The sequence below is a fragment of the Colletotrichum abscissum genome, assembly GCF_030869225.1.
Source record: "Colletotrichum abscissum strain IMI 504890 chromosome Unknown Scaffold_2.1, whole genome shotgun sequence".
Classification (NCBI taxonomy): Eukaryota; Fungi; Ascomycota; class Sordariomycetes; order Glomerellales; family Glomerellaceae; genus Colletotrichum; species Colletotrichum abscissum.
The window spans coordinates 1,441,633-1,458,155 of NW_026850098.1; the positions used below are offsets into that span (position 1 = coordinate 1,441,633).

Here is a 16,523-nt window from a genome sequence, read left to right on the forward strand (position 1 = left end):
ACCCCCGCCTAGAACACCGTGGGGCTGGAAACTTTATCGCTGCAGGTTCCGCTTACCAATTAGTAATGAACTCGGTCGGACACAGCAACATCATGGACTTGAAAACAGTTCCATTCATACTTTAGTGGGAGCCGAGCTTACAGATACACACCTCCAGATAAGACCATGGGTTGTAAGAACATGGCTATCTTTTCCTCTTTCTACAAGTAAATAATATTAGAACGGGGCGGTCAACGCACTGTTCCATTAGGCTTAAGGCAGGTAAGTTACCCCCCCCCCCCCTCCCTCAGTATCCGTACATAGCAGTAGTGACCGACTGCGTGGAAATCATTCAATGACACGGATAACGGTATTTCAAAACCACATGTGGACTCAGAACACAGCAAAGCTTGAAACGTGCCAAAATCTATCACCGCTATAGACGAAAAGATCAGGTTCCTGGAATACAAAGCTTCGTGGTGTATAACCAGACATTTCAAGCTAGAATGAGCATACCCAAGAATTCCGTATCCGTCTCCAAACCTTGAGTTAACAACGATGACGAATGGCGATATCAACTACAAATGTCCTCGCTCACATCATAAACCCCACTTGGCTTCACTTCAACATCGAACCTCAATATTACAACTCACCTCGACATCACACTTCAACACTACAATCCCCCCATCATTATCACCCATAATCACAGCTGCAAAACACAATTACTGAATCCTCATTTCATTGCTTCAGCCCAATCATCAATCTACATGATCGCGTTGCTCGCGTTGCTACTCTACACATCCATCCCGCAGGGCACAAAGTCCCCGATACCAGAAATTACCACAAAGCAATCCCCAAACGCCCGCATTTCTCAAAATATGCTCGCCAATCGCAACTCAAACTCATTTCGTGTCTTTGTTTGTTTTTCTCCATGATCCATCTCCCAACTTCCTTCGTCCATCGTCCATGCAGTCTCGGATGAGAATTCAAGACTCATCATGCCTCATTTCGTGAAACTTGCTCTTCATCTTTCATATCCTATCAACCGTGACTTGTAAATATCACCAGGATCATGGCCATGACCATCATAACTCAGTGATCACGGTGACGACGCTCCTTTCTCCTCTTGCGCCTCTCATCCGCATAATCACTGCTCACGGCGCTCTGGCTGCTCAAGCCAGGAATGACGTGGTGATACGACTTGTTCCCCACATCGCTCTCCAGCGCGCTCGTGATATCGCTCTCGGCCCAGCTGCCCGGCATACTCGGCTCGGGCTCCTCCCTCGGCGGCGGGAGCGCGTAGCCGCGCGTGTTCTGGTCCTCGGCGACCGTGCTCGCCCGCTGGAAGCTGAAGTCGCGCCTCGAGCTACCCGCAGCCCGGCCCCGCTCCTGCAGCTTCTTGGCCTCGGCGCGGATGCGCTGGCGCTCGCGCTCCTCGTTGCGGTCCGCCGTGCTGTACACCTTGCGAATACCACCGTGACCGCTCTTCTTGTGGGGCGTCGACGTCGGCGTGGTCTGCTGGCCTGACAACAAGCTGGTTGAGACGTTGGACTCGGTAGGGTTCGTCGAGCCGTCCCACTCGGACGCCTCGGACTCCTTGTTCAGACCGCCGACGCGGGCGGGCTTCTCGTGGCGGTAGGAGCGGAGATGCTTCTTGGCCTCGCGTTCGGCCTCCTCGTCAATGAGCACGCCGGCCTCGTCGTAGTTCTGGGACGAGGCCTTCTCTTTGTGGCGCGCGGCCTCCTTCTCCCTGCGTCTCTTCTCCTTCTTGCGCTCGCGCTTCTCACGGGCGCCGATGTCGCTAGGCCCCGCCGTGATGCCTGACAAGGTAGTTCCCGAGATGCTCGTCTGGTTGTCGTCGTAGTCCTTGTAGACGCTGCCGCCTCCGAGCTTGGTCGACTTGGTGGCGCCGGACAGGAGAGTGCCGTTGGGACCCCTGCGGCGGAGCACCGTCGTCTTGTAGTCGTCCCAGTCGTTGTCCTTGAAGTAGAAGCCTCCGTTGCGGGCCCAGAAGAAGAACCAGATGCCGGTGATGACAAAAGCGGCGCCGATGAGGCCGAACAGCACAAAGATGGCCGTGTTGTTGATGTTGCCCGGGTCGGTGACGCCGACGTGGGGGTCCTCCTTGTATCCCGTGCTATCGCGGGCGAGGAGGAGGGAGCGAGCGGCGAGAGGCCCGACGGAGCCCGCGTCGATTGATCGGGCTGTGATGTCTGCTGGGTCGGGGAGGCTCGAGAGTCGTCTGCCCGCGATGAAGGAGCGGGCTTGGTGCGCCAGGCCGTTGACGACGGCCGGAGCCATGATTGGCAAGGTGGACTTCAGTTGAAGCCGAGGTACGTGGTAAAAAAGCTTTTTCGGTATGAAATCTGGGTAGTGGTTGACGATTGCTGGCAGAACCAGCGATGATGGAGGTGAGACTGGAATGTGTGGTTGTGGATGCTGTAAAGGGAATGCTTCTTCTGCAGTCCACCCTAGTCAGAGAATGGGTAATACGCACTCTATTCTCCCGGTGGAATGTCGAAAAGGTGAAGAATGCGGACAAGGTAAGAGGTGAAAGTTGCCTGGCCAGCCGCGTGGTGGCGGAAGGCTTGTTCCTATAGAAACCAGAAATTGCCGTGGCTGGGGGATGTGCGCGAACAAGTGAGGTGGTTGGTGGGGGAATCTGCCTGGGGGTCGCTTCCCTGCTCTCTCTCGGGACTTTTTTTTTTGCGCCTGCCCAGTGCTCCAAGGTGAAATGGCCTTGTAGGATGGAGAAAAAACACTGACTACGGACAAATAGCTTGGCCCTTCGATTCGTGTGCAACCCGATGCGACCTCCAGAGGCCGTATTCTGTGTTAGCGAAATAGTGTCCAGCACCCCATCGCGCCTGCTCTCTCCCAGCCTCCCGTCCCAATGACGTCGAAAGTAAACAGACCCCACCCGCAGCCCAGCAACCGCATCCACCATGCTCACCTCATTCACACCTCACTCACCTTACCCAATCACGCCAAACCATGTACCCCCTTATCCCCTTTCGTGAATCGTCGGGCACCATCCAGGGCCAAAGCCGCAAGTGTCACAAAAAATGGGAACACCAACGGACAACGGACAATGGGGCCATTCCATTCGAACCGTTGGGTTCTCCCGTACCCGCCGCGCGGGAGCCAGCGCACGCGGTATCCACATCCGTTCGAACGCTTTCATTCCCAACACGCGCCGAGTGACATGTTCCCTTCCGCCCCCCATCCCATATCCAGCCATCCAGAAATAAGCTACCTGAGTTAACGAGCATCCGTACCAAACACACTTCAAAGAAAATGTCACTGCAGAGAAGAAAAGAAGAGAAAGATGGCCCGTCTTCTCAGACCAATCCTCCAGGGCCTTCCAAGCGACCACCCTCTAAGGCCTCCTCCCCAACAGGTGAACTAATCCACCCCGTTTCAAATCTGTATCACAACGCCGGCGCCAACAGCTAGACGCTGAACATGCCCGGAAGCTTCGTTCTTATATCCAGGGGGGAGGGATTATATTCACCAATTGAGTGTCCGAACCTTGCTGTTATTGGTCTTGCAAGAGCTCAGGAGAGCAGAAATACATACAGTCACTGAGTCCGTAGAGTTCCAGAAGCAGTCTGGAGTGTAGTCTCCCTATTCATCGGGATGCCCGGAACGGGCAAGTGATTGACTCCGGCGGTCCTCCGTGTTAAAATGGAAGGAGGGGCGTGAACGTACAAAGATCATCATTCAACGTCCGCTGGCACCATAATCGCGAGACAATTAAGCACGTTGCAAACGATAGAGTTGTTGTTCCAACGACATGTTTATTTCATATGCGGCCTACACGGCTCAGCCATGTTAGGGGTATCTTATCCTTGCCGCTAGAATAGGGAAATGAGATGGGTAGTTCATCCGCTACCAAATACCATACACCATAATAGCCCCCATTGACATTCCAAAACCACTCCCCTTTTTACCTGCCCGTCCCAAAAGGCTGGGGCCCTGAATGAACTACGTCCTTTTGTAGTCTCCAACAACGCCCCATGCCCGTGGCTTTGGAGGGGGCAGCCGAACCCATCCCAATGGTATCCTGCTAACAATGTCCTCTAAGCAGAAATGAAGAAGAAGAAAACAGAACCGCGCAAGGTAGCTAACTGAGCGTAACAATTTGCCGAATACCCTTCTCCCTAAAAGCACAAGAAGTGCGAACTTCCCGGATTGCCGATACAGGTTGTCTATCAAAATCGTCCAGTCCGGATGTCGTGCGCTAAAGGAAACACGACACCCATGACTCCTTCCGGGTTAGGAGACTGGAAAAGTCTCCGCATATGTCCAGAAAACACAACTCATTATCGTGTCCCGACCCTACAAAATTCAAAACGCCCGCGGGTCTCACCCGGGCCGCACAGCCATAATCGGCACATACATGATTCGTCCTGTAAATGGTATAAAGATGCTTGAAAATATGAAGATAAAGGAGCAGAGCTCGCGACAGCCTCTGCTTTGGGTATAAACTTTTCCGCTGCCAGAAAGTCGACCTAAGCAGTTGCAGAAGCAAAGAAGAAAGAGAAATGGAAATAAGAAGCCAATCATATCGATACAGCTTTCAATCTGAGTTCCAAGTGCAGAAACAACGCTCGCTCTAATGAAACCGTGCAAAGTGAAAAACAAAAGTGCGTCGCTTCATCAACTCGTCATTGTCGTTGCAATTCGATTTAGGTAAACGGAATGCGGAACTGCTCGAACTCGTCCGCCTGGCTACGAGCATAGGAGTCGGTCCGGCTTTCGGATCGATCACGGATAGCTGGTCGGTCAATGCGGCTGCGGCGTTCATCGGAGTAGACGGTATCCCTATCACTACCACCAGCAATGCGTGCTGCCTGGCTGATGTTGATTTCGCCGCCATCCTGGCACTGAATCTCGGCGTTGCCAACTCGCAGGACGGCGTGACCCGTAACCTTGATGGTGATGTCGTCGCCGTCAATGGCAGAAGACCGAGTGGTCCGCGTGGTGGCGCTTCGTAGGAAGTCGCTTTCGTCGCGGCTGTCGCTACTTCCACTGGACCTGCTGCTCTTGCTCTTCTTCCCAGCCTTTGAGAGGGCCGCAGCAGTCAAAGGCACACCGCCGCCGCCGCTTACGCCGTTCTGGTAGGCCATAGCAGCAGCCTCGGCGGAGTCATACTTGGACTGCGAGTAGCTACCGCTTTCGCCGCCAGCCATGTACGAATGGCGGCGGCTACTGCGGGCGGGCGCGGGAGCAGGAGCAGGTTCGATCTGATATGCGCGATGGCTGTACGTGCTGGAACCCCTTCGGTGACCACGGGGCCTGGCAACAACGCCGTCGTCATATTGGTAACCATGGGGAACGATTTCCTGGTACATGGATTCTTCGCCATCGAAATCATCAGAGTCATAGCCCTGAGACATGATCTGTCGCTGCTGGGGATGAGGTTGAGGCGGGGGACGGAAAGCCTGCTGAGGGGCAGTCGTTCGTGAGCGGGGGAACGGCGGCGGCGGCATCAAGTCGCTGTCTCTGTCTCTGTCCCGAACCTTGAGAGATGGCCGTCTGCCAATGGGGATATTCTCTTGCTCATAGGTAGGGCCGGGTCCATGTGGGTGGGCGTGGGCGTGGACAGGGCTAGGATGGTACCCGTAGTTGTCGTACTCGAAGGTAGACGCTGACATGGACCGGTGTCCCATGGCCGACGAAGGCCTCTGTTGGAAGCGTTGGGCCAGGTTTGAGTGTCGGGGGCTGCTCGCCACAGGGGTAGGCGGAAAGTAATCGTTCGACGGCGGCGGAGGCGGATGGTGCGGCGCCTGCATAGGGTAAGGAACACTTCCGGGGCCCCAGGGGCCTGGCGATTGGGTGTACGAGGCGCCAGGTGCGGGTGCGAACGGCGACTGCACATGCGGTGATGGGTGGATGGGAATCGGCATAGGAGCGGGAGTAAAGGGCGACGAGGCATGAGAGGAAGGCGGTGCGTGGATCGATGGTGCAAATGGCGATGGGTTCGGGGCCGGAGTGAAGGGCGAAGCGTTGTTCGCGGCATGCCATTGCTTATTGGAGGTAGGTGGTCGGGAGCCTTGGCCGTAGTAGCTGGCAGGGCGACTTGAAGCTCGGGGACGCGCACCCTGTGCCTGTGCCGGCTGCTGTACACCGTACTGCGAGGATTCTTCTTCCGTAAAACGTGGTCTTCTGTATTCATCTGGCTTTTGGGCGGTCTTCTGGGTGTGGACGACGGGGGCCGTGTTGACGTGCTTTGTGGAGGGACGGGTTGCGGACTTCTTGGCGGCGGATCGCTCGCGCTTCTGGTGACGCTCCTCTCGTTCGCGCTGCTCATGCTCGAGGCGTTCTTGTTCGCGACGTGAAGCCTTTTCCTGCTCCTTCTTGAGACGGTGTCTTTCCTCTCGACGACCCTGCTCTCGGGCGGCCTCGTCCCTTGCGGCCCTCTCGGCGAGCTTCTCGGCGGCTCGATCAGCAGCTTTTTGTTCAGATCGTCTCTTGTCCCTCACTTTCTTGTCCGGGATAGCGGGGTGAACGGTATCGTCCGAGTCGGTGTGGCCGTATTGCGGGGAGGCGGAGATTGGTCTCGTCATCCTGTCCTTATTGCGAGATTTGCCGCTGTTTGCCTTCTCTCTTGATGGGCTTCCTGGTGCGTGTGACTGGGCATACTTGTCGGAGCCCTGGATAACGGAGCCAGTCTCCTCGTCGACGTCTTCGCAGTGGGCAACAATCTTCCTAGGGGCCATGATGAAGCGGTGTCGATCGTCGTAATGGGCTATGGTGTGTTTGCGTTGGCTCGGTAGTCGAGCGACTGGTGATAAGAGGCAAAGGTGCCTCGACAGAGGCGAGCAATCGTAGGTTCGTAGCAAGTGATCGAAGGTGTGGTGAACTGGGGGGAAAGAACTTGGCTGCGGTGGGAATCGGGAACTTTTTTGTATAAAGGGCGGACGAGAAAGGCAGTGGGGATGCGGAAGGGGATGCGACCACTATCTGATGGAGGGAGGGCCCGTATTTGTGGGGATGAAAATCCGACCAGGATGAGGGGGGCGTGGAAATTGGGTGTGGGAGAAAATGAGACGCTGCGGATGCTGGTGCTGATGCTGGCTGGGTGTGCGAGGGCGGCCAGGTTACTCGTTGTTCGTTGTTGGCTACCTAGGTTGTCAGAAGAGTAAGGGTAGTTGAGGTATTATGGATCGTCAGGAGAAGCGCGGACGAGGGAGAGATATGATATTTGTCGAATCTGTTGTTGTGTTTCGTTGTATACAACGTGGGATCGAGAATAATCCAAGAAAACGACGGCTGACCGTGGCCGTGGGCGGGCTGTGGACGAGCGTGCTGTCTTATTAATCCTGCCCTGCCTACCTAGGTACCTCATCCGACCTATGCTTTGCATCGCAGGTAAGGTACTTCCTTCGTACGGATAGGACAGGTAGCGTGAGTGCGTGCAGTTGCAATTGTAGTGTAATGACTGTCGCGCCGTGGGAGGAAGAGTCCGGAGCAAAGGGAGGGGAGGGCGAGCGAGGTGTGTGCGCAGCCCAGCAACTCATTCGCAGCACCACAAGTGAAAAAATAGCCTACAGGAAGGCCAATCGCGGGGACGGCCCTGAATTTGACGACCCGATGGAGGGGTGTGGTCACAGCAAAAAAAGGACCTGACAGCGGATGAGGTCTTCTCGTTGCCCGGGGTGCTCTGCCGCTCGTCCAGTGTCACTCCAATGACCGGCCAGCGCTCGATGATAGCAAGCACTACAACTGCCTCGAGTGAAGGAGGAGGGGCGTGTGCCTGAGTCCGCAAATGGCTGTGAGAGCTCTGATGGATCTAGAGACTTGGCTCCGGCTTTGATTCTCGACTATCCGAGGCGGACGGGAGCGCTGGAACGGACTATGGTTTGCGGGAGACGGAGGACAGGCCTGTAACGTTAGAGAGAGAGAGACGGAGAGGCAGACAGAGAGGGTGTGCGAGGAGACGGGCTACTGGTGCTGCCCAGCTTTGCAACGTCTCTCCCAAGTTGCACAGTCGAAATGCCAGGGTCTGTGACTGTCAAGAACGTGTGCGAGTCTGGAGAAGCATGGGACCCAAGGAGGACAGGGAATTTCTTTGCTGTCGTCACTTCTCCCTGTCAAACTGTATCGAAATCGCCTAAAAATGGGTGGAGGACAGAGATTGCCGGCTTGTGGGAACTCTTCTTTTTTTTTTCTTCTTCCTGGCGCTCGCTGGGTCCTGGGAGTCGGGATTCCTGGGTGGGAAAACTGCGACAACCCACATCAGAAACAAGCTAGAGCTAACAGAATAGCCTCAAGCTCCACCGCGTGGCAGCAAGGACCGTCGAAAGGACTCAGCTAAAGTCTACTGGACCGACGTCGAGCCAGTTCGTCTCGTTCCAGGAAGCTTCTGTTGGCTGTGGTTCATCCGCAGCACCGGCGTCAAACCAGGGAAACCCCTTCGACATAGCATTTGACCGCAAAGTTGGGAACTGGGCGGTCCCCTGGGGCTCTGATGTTGGTGCTTTTCGTTGGCGCCGGTGCCAATCGTCGCCGCTTCGGGTCAGAGCGCCAGAAGCACTCAGGCCCAACTGTGGAGAAGCCCTTGTCTTTCGTTTCTTCCCGTCCGCGACCGTTGCAATGGATTTTCCCTCGAACGGGGGTCGAGAGCCTGGCAAGGCCTGCTGGGGTGTTGCGAATCCGTGGACGCCGCGCCCACAAGGAAGCTCTTCACAGCACAAAGTGCCCCAACCTTGAACTTTCCATTTAGATCCATGTTCCGTTACCGTCGTAGCGCTGACGTTCGTGTACGCCGCCCATGTGTTGCGATGCCAGACAGCAGAGCTGCTTTGCTTGTGCGAGTGTCCGACCAAGGGCTTTTTCTACGTTGTGCCCCGATGGCAGTGTTTTCTTCTTCGTGCCGCCATTGAACTCTCGAATGCGACAGCCACCCCTTCCCTCACGCTGGCCTAGGTACTAACTACCGACGGAGGCCCTAGAACACCTAGGTACTCGACGGGGGTGTGGCCACAGAAGAGAGGGAAACAACGCTTTCTGAGTCTTCTGCCAGTTGTCTGAATGAGACAGGATGGGCCGGCTGCCTTGGGCTGCGCTGTGCTGCTAAAATCTGGCTGGTGGAGGGAGTCTCCGTGTGCGCGGGAGATCCACCTCCAGGGCCGAACCAGGCGGGGGTGTCACTCAACGATGACGGAGCGTTGCTATCTGGTGCGTTGTGCCCTTTTCGGCTGGGATTTTTCGACTTCTCCATCAAATGGCTGGATTTACTGCCCGACCTTGTGGCTGGGTTTGGCCTTTGGGTATCAACAGCGAAGCGGGCTGACGAACGACACCACGAGCATCCAATCGTTTGCCGCGCTCTGCGGCCTGCCAGACCCTTTTTCTCTCTTCTTTTGACCAAAACGTGTTTTCGACTTCGGTTAAGATATTTGGGGGTGGGCGAGAAAAAGAAACAAAAGGAAGGTTCTCAGGATTGGTGAGGTGATCGACCGAGAGACAGTCCCTAGTCTGGTGCGCGCCCCATGAGGTGGTCGAGGTGGTTGACGACTCGGAGCTTGCGCGAACCAAACATCAGGAGACGTTTCCTGTACTTTCAAAAGTTTCGTTGTCATCCTGGGTAGCGTAGGTAGACAACCGGGCGCCTTCAAATGGTTGACAAGCTTGAAGCAAAGTCTGCACATAATGCAGAACTAACCCCATCGCCCTTCGGCACCGCATCGCCAACGCACTTGCGCCGGAAAGCCCAATCATGGGCCCGACCCACCCGGTCAGGAATGCAGATTCATGCAGTCCGGGCCCGCTCGCTTTTCTCATAGGGCGGGGCCGGGACGGCAATGGGAGTCATCGCTCCATCTCGGACTTGAATGGCTGCTGTCCGTGGCCAACTTGTCCAAGCACAAATTAGTCCCTTGTAATTGTTGAACGAAGCCATGTAAGATGGCATCACGATGCTGAATTCCTGCAGTGTTGCCCGTCTAGATCTGTCTCCCCGCGTCTTGCTGTCTGTAGGGTATGCGTCTGATAGAGCTGCGTACGGATATCTTGGGGTACGATGCCCTGGTCCCTCTTTAGTAGGTACCGATCTCGCTGCAAGAACGACACTGTTTGCAGGAATAGCGTCACCGCGGTACACGGACTCGAGATCGACATCATGTTGTTGTTGTGGTCAAGTCACTGGAGTTTGTTCTCAATGTGACTCTGAACGACGTGTCGCCATGACAGCGTTGTTCTCGCCTCTTGGATTTGTGTCTCGAAGTCGAAGGTGGTCTCGAACTCCGCACTATCAGCTCCGATAGGACCGTCCACATCAGCCAGATGATGTACTTCAAATTCTCCAATTGTACTGTACTGAAATGTCTCCCCCTCCATTCTTCTGCGTAGAAGTAGATTGCCGCGGTCTGATACCGTCGCAGTACTCCAAGTCTGAATCGTCCAAAGGCAAGGTGACATGAAGAAACATGTGCGATTCACAATTTGCCTGGCTGGCGCCTAGACCGTCCTCCACACGCTGTACGCAACTGCGTATTCCGGCTGCATGACATGCACCCATCCCACAGGCATCATCACCGTATACCAGCGCCCGCTGTGCATAAAATCCGTCTAGCGCGAGGACATGCCGAAATGGGTTCGAGTGAGGCCCTCCCGGAGCCTCTCGTGGCTCCGTCTTATCGAGGAAGCTAGTCAAAGTTGGTTTTATCCTCGTTGAGAAGTGGAGCATCGTCGCATCCAAGGTAATGAACGGGTCGCTAGGATCCTCGGTTCGGTATCTTGCGGAGAATGGATGAGCTCTGTATTGAGCTCGTTTGCAGTCAAGTGCCTCCGACCATCAACATTTGAGTCTCTTTGTGTTTTGTGCAGAGCTGCCGCACCAGTCAATGACCACGGTCAAAGACATCGTCATTACGAATTGTATGCAGAGAAGCATAGTTTGTGTGATTAGAAATGCGGAGGCCGAGGACACGGTTCTGACGAACGTCTTCAAGTGTATGTATCCATCCAGATCTTCAGATCTGATGCACGCCACGATTGCATTTGTTTAGCAATTTTGCAAATTATCTAGTATGGCGAGCCCGCCATTTGTCCGATATGCCACTCTTGCACGCTCGAACTGCATGAAGCCGAGAGCGGACGCTGCTGCAAAGACGCGATGGACTGACAAGTCGACATATCCGAGGCGGACGGATCGATAGGCGGTTGTTGGTTGTGGAGCGAGGAACTCGACACCATCTCGGAGCCACACCGCCTTTTCGCTTGAGGCATAATCCCTCAACGCCACCGTTGAAAGCGATCCCAACGCGCCACAGTGGTAGGTAGAACATGACATGGCCTGCCGCATTGAAGCCGTATGGCAGAGATAGGACAAACGTATACAATATAATACGCAGCGATTCCGGAAGGTAATACCGTTGTGATCGTACCGTATGCGAACGCCATATCGACTGACCTTGGAGGCTTAAAATGACGCAACGCCACTCGTCGTCGGCCGTGTACATCGACTCGTCGATAGCCTGTTGCTGCGAGATCCTATCACTCGATGCCGAGCGGTTGTCCAGCTCCTGCGCGCCAGTCGAATTCATTTGACGTCGAGACCTTGGAATGCTGGAGATGCAGGGAGCTTGTCTCGGAGACTCGGGCAGGTCCAGATCTGCCTCTTCTACGCCGCTGATTTGCGTGACGTTGCACGGGGGTCCACGATTCTGAATCCAAGCCACGATTGACGTGTAGTATTGTTTTAGAAGGTATTGCTGGCCGTTCGTAAGACAGGAATCTCAACGTCGGCGACGACTGGCCTATGGTCAGACAGATAAACGCCGTCATCGAACTTGTTCGATAGCACGCCAAATGTCTTGATGGTAGCTGGGCTCGGATCCTTCACAAACAAAAAGTCGATTCTCTTCGGCTTCTCATCAGGCTCGTCAAACGACGTGTACGTGATATCGTTTCCGTATCGCTTCGCTTTAGGAACCTGAGTTGAGACATCGACCATGCCTGACTCCGGCGCCACCATTGTCTTGTAGGCATTGTCATCCAGGGTACTGTTAAAGTCACCCGCAAGCAGGACGGTTGTCGGAGGTTTTCCGTTCGCTCCTTTGCTCCACTCTCGAGCAACGTTGAGAAGCAGTTTGGCGCTCTGCTCTCGAGCGACAACTCCAATATGATCGAAGTGCGTACTCATGACAACGATACGCGAGTATGTTTGTTTATCGAGAAACTCCCCGACGGTAACAACACGGTTCAGTACGGCATCCCATCCTCTAGATGGCTTTTCTGGTGTCTTACTCAACCAAAGAGTTTCATTCCGCACGCACTGCCAACGTCCAACCTGGTAGAAGACTGGTGAGAATTCGCCACCTCGCTTGCCGTCATCACGACCGAGACCTATATGTCCCCAAGCAGGACCGAGGTAAGACTGGATGTCTTCAAGTTGAGAGTAGAGGACTTCTTGCAGACAGATGAATGCTGACTCGTGGCCAGTCGTGAGGAAGTCCAATTGGTTGCAGAGTTTCGGTCCCCGAAAGCTCCACGGTCTCTCATTGGGAGTGGGTTTCGTTGTTGCATACCGGACGTTCTGGCTCACTAGGCGGAGCACCATAGAACTTGCCGCTGCCGACTTTGTATTTTCAAGCTTGACGAGCATGATGACTGCGCAATAGACGATCAATCGAGCTGTGAGAGAACTTGAGATGTGTTGTACAAACAAACTTGGACAGCGGGAGCTTGACAGTAGGCCGGGGCCGTGCGCCTTAGCTGCGGAGACTAGAAGTTGACGGCAGAACGCCCAGGGGAAGGTGATGGGCGCGAAGAGCAACAAGAAGTCGGATGAGTGTTCCCTGACTCGGCAATATTCTGAGATGATGTGGTGCTGTTGGATGAATTGGATCTTTGACGTTGGAACAAAGCTGAAGCTCGCTTTACTTGAGATGGAAAGAGCAGGCATCCTCCTGCCCCATCTCCTGCCCTGCGGCTGCCCCAGCACCTGCCCGCCCCGACCCCCGGCTGGCAAGTGGGTCACGTGCTGGTTCTGGAACCTGGCGGGGAAGGAAGCAACGGCCATGGCCCAAGCTCCTGCATTCTTTGGCGATCCGGGGTCTGCTGGGCAAGGTAAGAAGGTATTTTCGCCTCCCCCGGATCTTCCTCTTTGGAATTCCAAGCTGAGCAGCCAGCCCATTTTCGGTCCCTACCTTACATGCCTACCGACCAACCAGCCAACCTACAGATATCGGCGCAACCACCACGATCCTACCGCTTAGATCAGCCTCGAAACATACGGTAGTGGATTCACGCCACGGACCGTGGCAAGAAGACAAATTGAGACGGCGGGTTTCCAATCTGTCAAATTTCACATTGGGGCCTGGCATTCCGGCTGATGCCTTCACCGCTAATTGATGGCGCCAGTATCTGATGGAATGCCTTGGAAACGTCCATCTTCCCAGTCACCAGTCTTTTGCGAGGTAGCTCGAAAGCTGTCACACACTCCCACGGCCCCCAAGCCTTATCTCCGCATTCTCGTTGGAAGCGCGACCAGCCCTCCCTCCATCTCAACGTCCCGAGACTCTGAATGGCGTTCTTACGTGGGAATAGCAGCTAGGTAAGGTAAGCTGGCGCAGACAATAGTCCAGTCTCACTGCCTTGCGGGTCGATTACTCACCATCTTAGGATAATTAGGGCAGCCTGGTGTCAGACGATCCATCCAGGCTTTCCCAAAAAGCCGGCCTCTCCCAGCAAGCGTCTTTGCGCGGCGGGCTGATACCAGCACGACGACCCACAAACCAGTCACGTTCTTATCACGGCCCGCTGCCCGACTTCATTTTTCGAGACGTGATTCAGGCCTCATGGGATGGCAGCGGCTACGGTTCTAGGAGATGTTCGTCCGCTCTTGTCAAATCCAAGTCATGACGCAATGTGTACACAGTCGGGCAACCAGCTGACTTGTTTTAAGTCAAGACAGGACCTTGGAAAGAAACCAGGGTTATTCGGACAAACTATCGACATTTCCACTTCAATACGGGCCTCATTCGAGCTGCTTCGTATTTCGCGAGGTTTCGGGGGGTTTCTCGGAGAAGTCAGGAAGGTTGGAGAGGTCAGAGGCCTCATAGCCGTAAGACGAGTGTGCTGCATGCCCATCTCGCAGCGGTTCATGCACCGTGGCGATCTTCCATTTCTGAGGCTGAGGGTGGTGCAGGATTCGGATGGGCGACTGGCCGAAGCGAGGGTGCGAGCAGCAAAGGCTCCCGACTTCACCGAGGAATCATCGGAATTTGGCTGCCTTTTGTCCAATCTGCAGTGCGGTGTGAGGCCGGTCTGTCGAGCTGACTCAAATGCGCCACTCGGAGGCGTCATGCAAGGTACGCCAGCCGCTCTAGCAAGCGTGGGAGGGCGATCAAAAACTTGTCCCTTGGCCAGTCTAGTCGACAGCTGTCTTGCACATTCCTTGCTTGCAGGTCCATGGCCTCGAAAATGCGCACCGGTTAAGCGACGGTGGTTTTGCACACTGAGGGAATCGGCACGTTCGGTTGGCGCTATGGTGGGCAAGGTAGTCATCTGCCTGACTCGGCCTCCGACCAATACGTGTGGTGGTTGCAAATCTGTCTCAGCTTATTCATATAAGCCGCGGTAGTCGCGCGCCGGTCGACACACCCACACGGAGGAACGCGAAGCAACCAAAAGACCGGATTTCCTTGCGGTCTGCCAGGAATTGTGATAGATTTCAATACGAATCCCAGCCCGGTGCCTCAGCTTACCACCATTTCCGGATGCGTATCTCTGCTTCTGGTCGCACCCCGGCCATTTGGAGACACTGCACAGCTTTTTCCCAGACACTCATGGCGGGTGAGGAGTCACGCTCCTCATAGGCCTCTTTCACGTGGGGGTTGATGGTGGCTGGCTGCCCCGCGATATTGAGACCTCTGCACTGGGCAATAGGCACTGGTGACCACCATCTTCCAGCCATACAAGGCAGCTCTTGGCTGGGTTAATGTGACTGAGCCGAATCACCAGCCAGCCTGCAACCTTGTCGGTGTGCGTGCGTGCTTGCGTGTGTGGGTGGGTAGGTGAAGGCAGTGTCGGATAACGTCCGCCTTGCACATCCTCTGCCTGGCTGAGGCTGCGATGGAAACATATAAGTACGAGTACACCGCCTCGCCTCCAGCTCGTGTTCCTTCACCTCGGTCTGTCACGTTTTACAGCATCATATCATTGCTGAAACCACAGACAAGATCAAGCTACTTGCCGCTTCGTTTGGTATACTTTTGAGCCGGCGCAGACCGGCGAGGACTTGACTCGTCTTGTCAGTGATTTTACTGTTCAGACGCCTGTTTCCGCAACTATCAAGACCAATACACAACCAATACCAATTTGACAAACAACCGGCGCGATGCCTCAAACACCAAAGACACCCTCACGGCGAGACTCATGGCCACCAACCCTGGTGCGCCTCGCCCCTACAATTCCCAAGGACTACCCATCTCTCGACGACATTGACGAGGACCCCTTGACCTACTTCCTCACACCCGCGCCCGATCTGGAGGATGACGACGAGGACGACATGACCATGATGGACTTTGACGCCGGCATCGAAGACGACAGCGAGCGCGAGATCGTCCGCAGCGTGAGCCCCTCAAGCCTGGACGGCCTGGACAAGTCAAAGGGCCGTAGCAAGTCGCCGCCTGTACCCGACCTCTCGGATCTCGCCACACCGGACACGGACGACGAGGAGGAAGACTACATCCGCTTCGCACCACACGGCTTCATGATCCCCTTTAGCCTGCGCGACTTCGCCATCGACGGGCTCAAGTCTATGGCCAAGTCAAAGTCCCGCCCTTCTAAGCAATCACCGTCGGACAACAACGTGCTTCTCTCGCCGTCGTCATTCCCGCCTACCCGGGGCCGAGCACCTGTGCGACCAGGCGGCGGGCGGGGCCGGCAGAGGACGACGTCGTACCGGCACCACCGGCCGCAGCATGTCTGGCGCGAGCCGAGCCCGGACGTTTGGTCTATTGAGGAGGAGACGGAGGAGGAGCTCCTGAGCGAGATGGGAAGCAGCGTCGGCGCCGTGAGCGACACGGAGGAGGACGAGAGGGAGGAAGACGCGACGGCGTGTCCGGACAAGAGCGGAGACGTACAGGCTGCGAAGCAGAAGAAGAAGGTCCGGTTCCTGTTGCCCTCTTTGGAGTGAGGGACTGGTGATTTTCACAAGCATCAAGCATTTCACGGCGTTCCTGGGGTAAAGCATATTCTATCTGCATTGGGAGGTTTATCGTCACTTTTTACTTTCCTATCTTCTTTTCCTTCCTCTCTTTCGGTATACGCCGCCCTCTGGTAGGAGGTTATTTCTAACAGCATGCATGGGTGTATGGGAGTTTTGCACAATACCCGTCAATTTGGATGGTAATTTGGGTCTTGGAGCATTTCTTCCATCTTTTCCAAAGGATGTGGCACACGGGCATCTTTGGAGGGGGGACATATGGGAATTCGGGGCACACACACAGATTTTTAGGTGCATAATTGGAAGCAACCGCTATGAAGGGCGGAATGAAAAACCCTGATCTACACTTTTTTCGCAACCT

General features: G+C 55.1%; 6 protein-coding genes across 6 annotated transcripts; 1 reads left to right on the forward strand and 5 right to left on the reverse strand.

Moving 5' to 3' along the window:
* Positions 1-1,071: 1,071 nt before the first annotated feature.
* On the reverse strand, positions 1,072-2,280 carry CABS01_01170 (uncharacterized protein; the record flags this gene model as incomplete). Its single annotated transcript, XM_060534550.1, has 1 exon — positions 1,072-2,280. The coding sequence occupies one exon, from the start codon at positions 2,278-2,280 to the stop codon at positions 1,072-1,074; it is 1,209 nt and encodes a 402-aa protein (XP_060401628.1).
* A 2,390-nt stretch (positions 2,281-4,670) lies between these two features.
* On the reverse strand, positions 4,671-6,704 carry CABS01_01171 (uncharacterized protein; the record flags this gene model as incomplete). The annotated part of the gene is made up of 1 exon (XM_060534551.1): positions 4,671-6,704. The coding sequence occupies one exon, from the start codon at positions 6,702-6,704 to the stop codon at positions 4,671-4,673; it is 2,034 nt and encodes a 677-aa protein (XP_060401629.1).
* Positions 6,705-8,294: 1,590 nt separating this feature from the next.
* On the reverse strand, positions 8,295-9,208 carry CABS01_01172 (uncharacterized protein; the record flags this gene model as incomplete). The annotated part of the gene is made up of 2 exons (XM_060534552.1): positions 8,295-8,822; positions 8,987-9,208. 2 exons carry the CDS (start codon positions 9,206-9,208, stop codon positions 8,295-8,297), a joined length of 750 nt encoding a protein of 249 aa, XP_060401630.1.
* Positions 9,209-11,689: 2,481 nt separating this feature from the next.
* CABS01_01173 (endonuclease/Exonuclease/phosphatase) lies at positions 11,690-12,595 on the reverse strand (the record flags this gene model as incomplete). Its single annotated transcript, XM_060534553.1, has 1 exon — positions 11,690-12,595. The coding sequence occupies one exon, from the start codon at positions 12,593-12,595 to the stop codon at positions 11,690-11,692; it is 906 nt and encodes a 301-aa protein (XP_060401631.1).
* Positions 12,596-13,848: 1,253 nt separating this feature from the next.
* On the reverse strand, positions 13,849-14,499 carry CABS01_01174 (uncharacterized protein; the record flags this gene model as incomplete). Its single annotated transcript, XM_060534554.1, has 1 exon — positions 13,849-14,499. The coding sequence occupies one exon, from the start codon at positions 14,497-14,499 to the stop codon at positions 13,849-13,851; it is 651 nt and encodes a 216-aa protein (XP_060401632.1).
* Positions 14,500-15,331: 832 nt separating this feature from the next.
* CABS01_01175 (uncharacterized protein) lies at positions 15,332-16,132 on the forward strand (the record flags this gene model as incomplete). Its single annotated transcript, XM_060534555.1, has 1 exon — positions 15,332-16,132. One exon carries the CDS (start codon positions 15,332-15,334, stop codon positions 16,130-16,132), a length of 801 nt encoding a protein of 266 aa, XP_060401633.1.
* Positions 16,133-16,523: the final 391 nt, after the last annotated feature.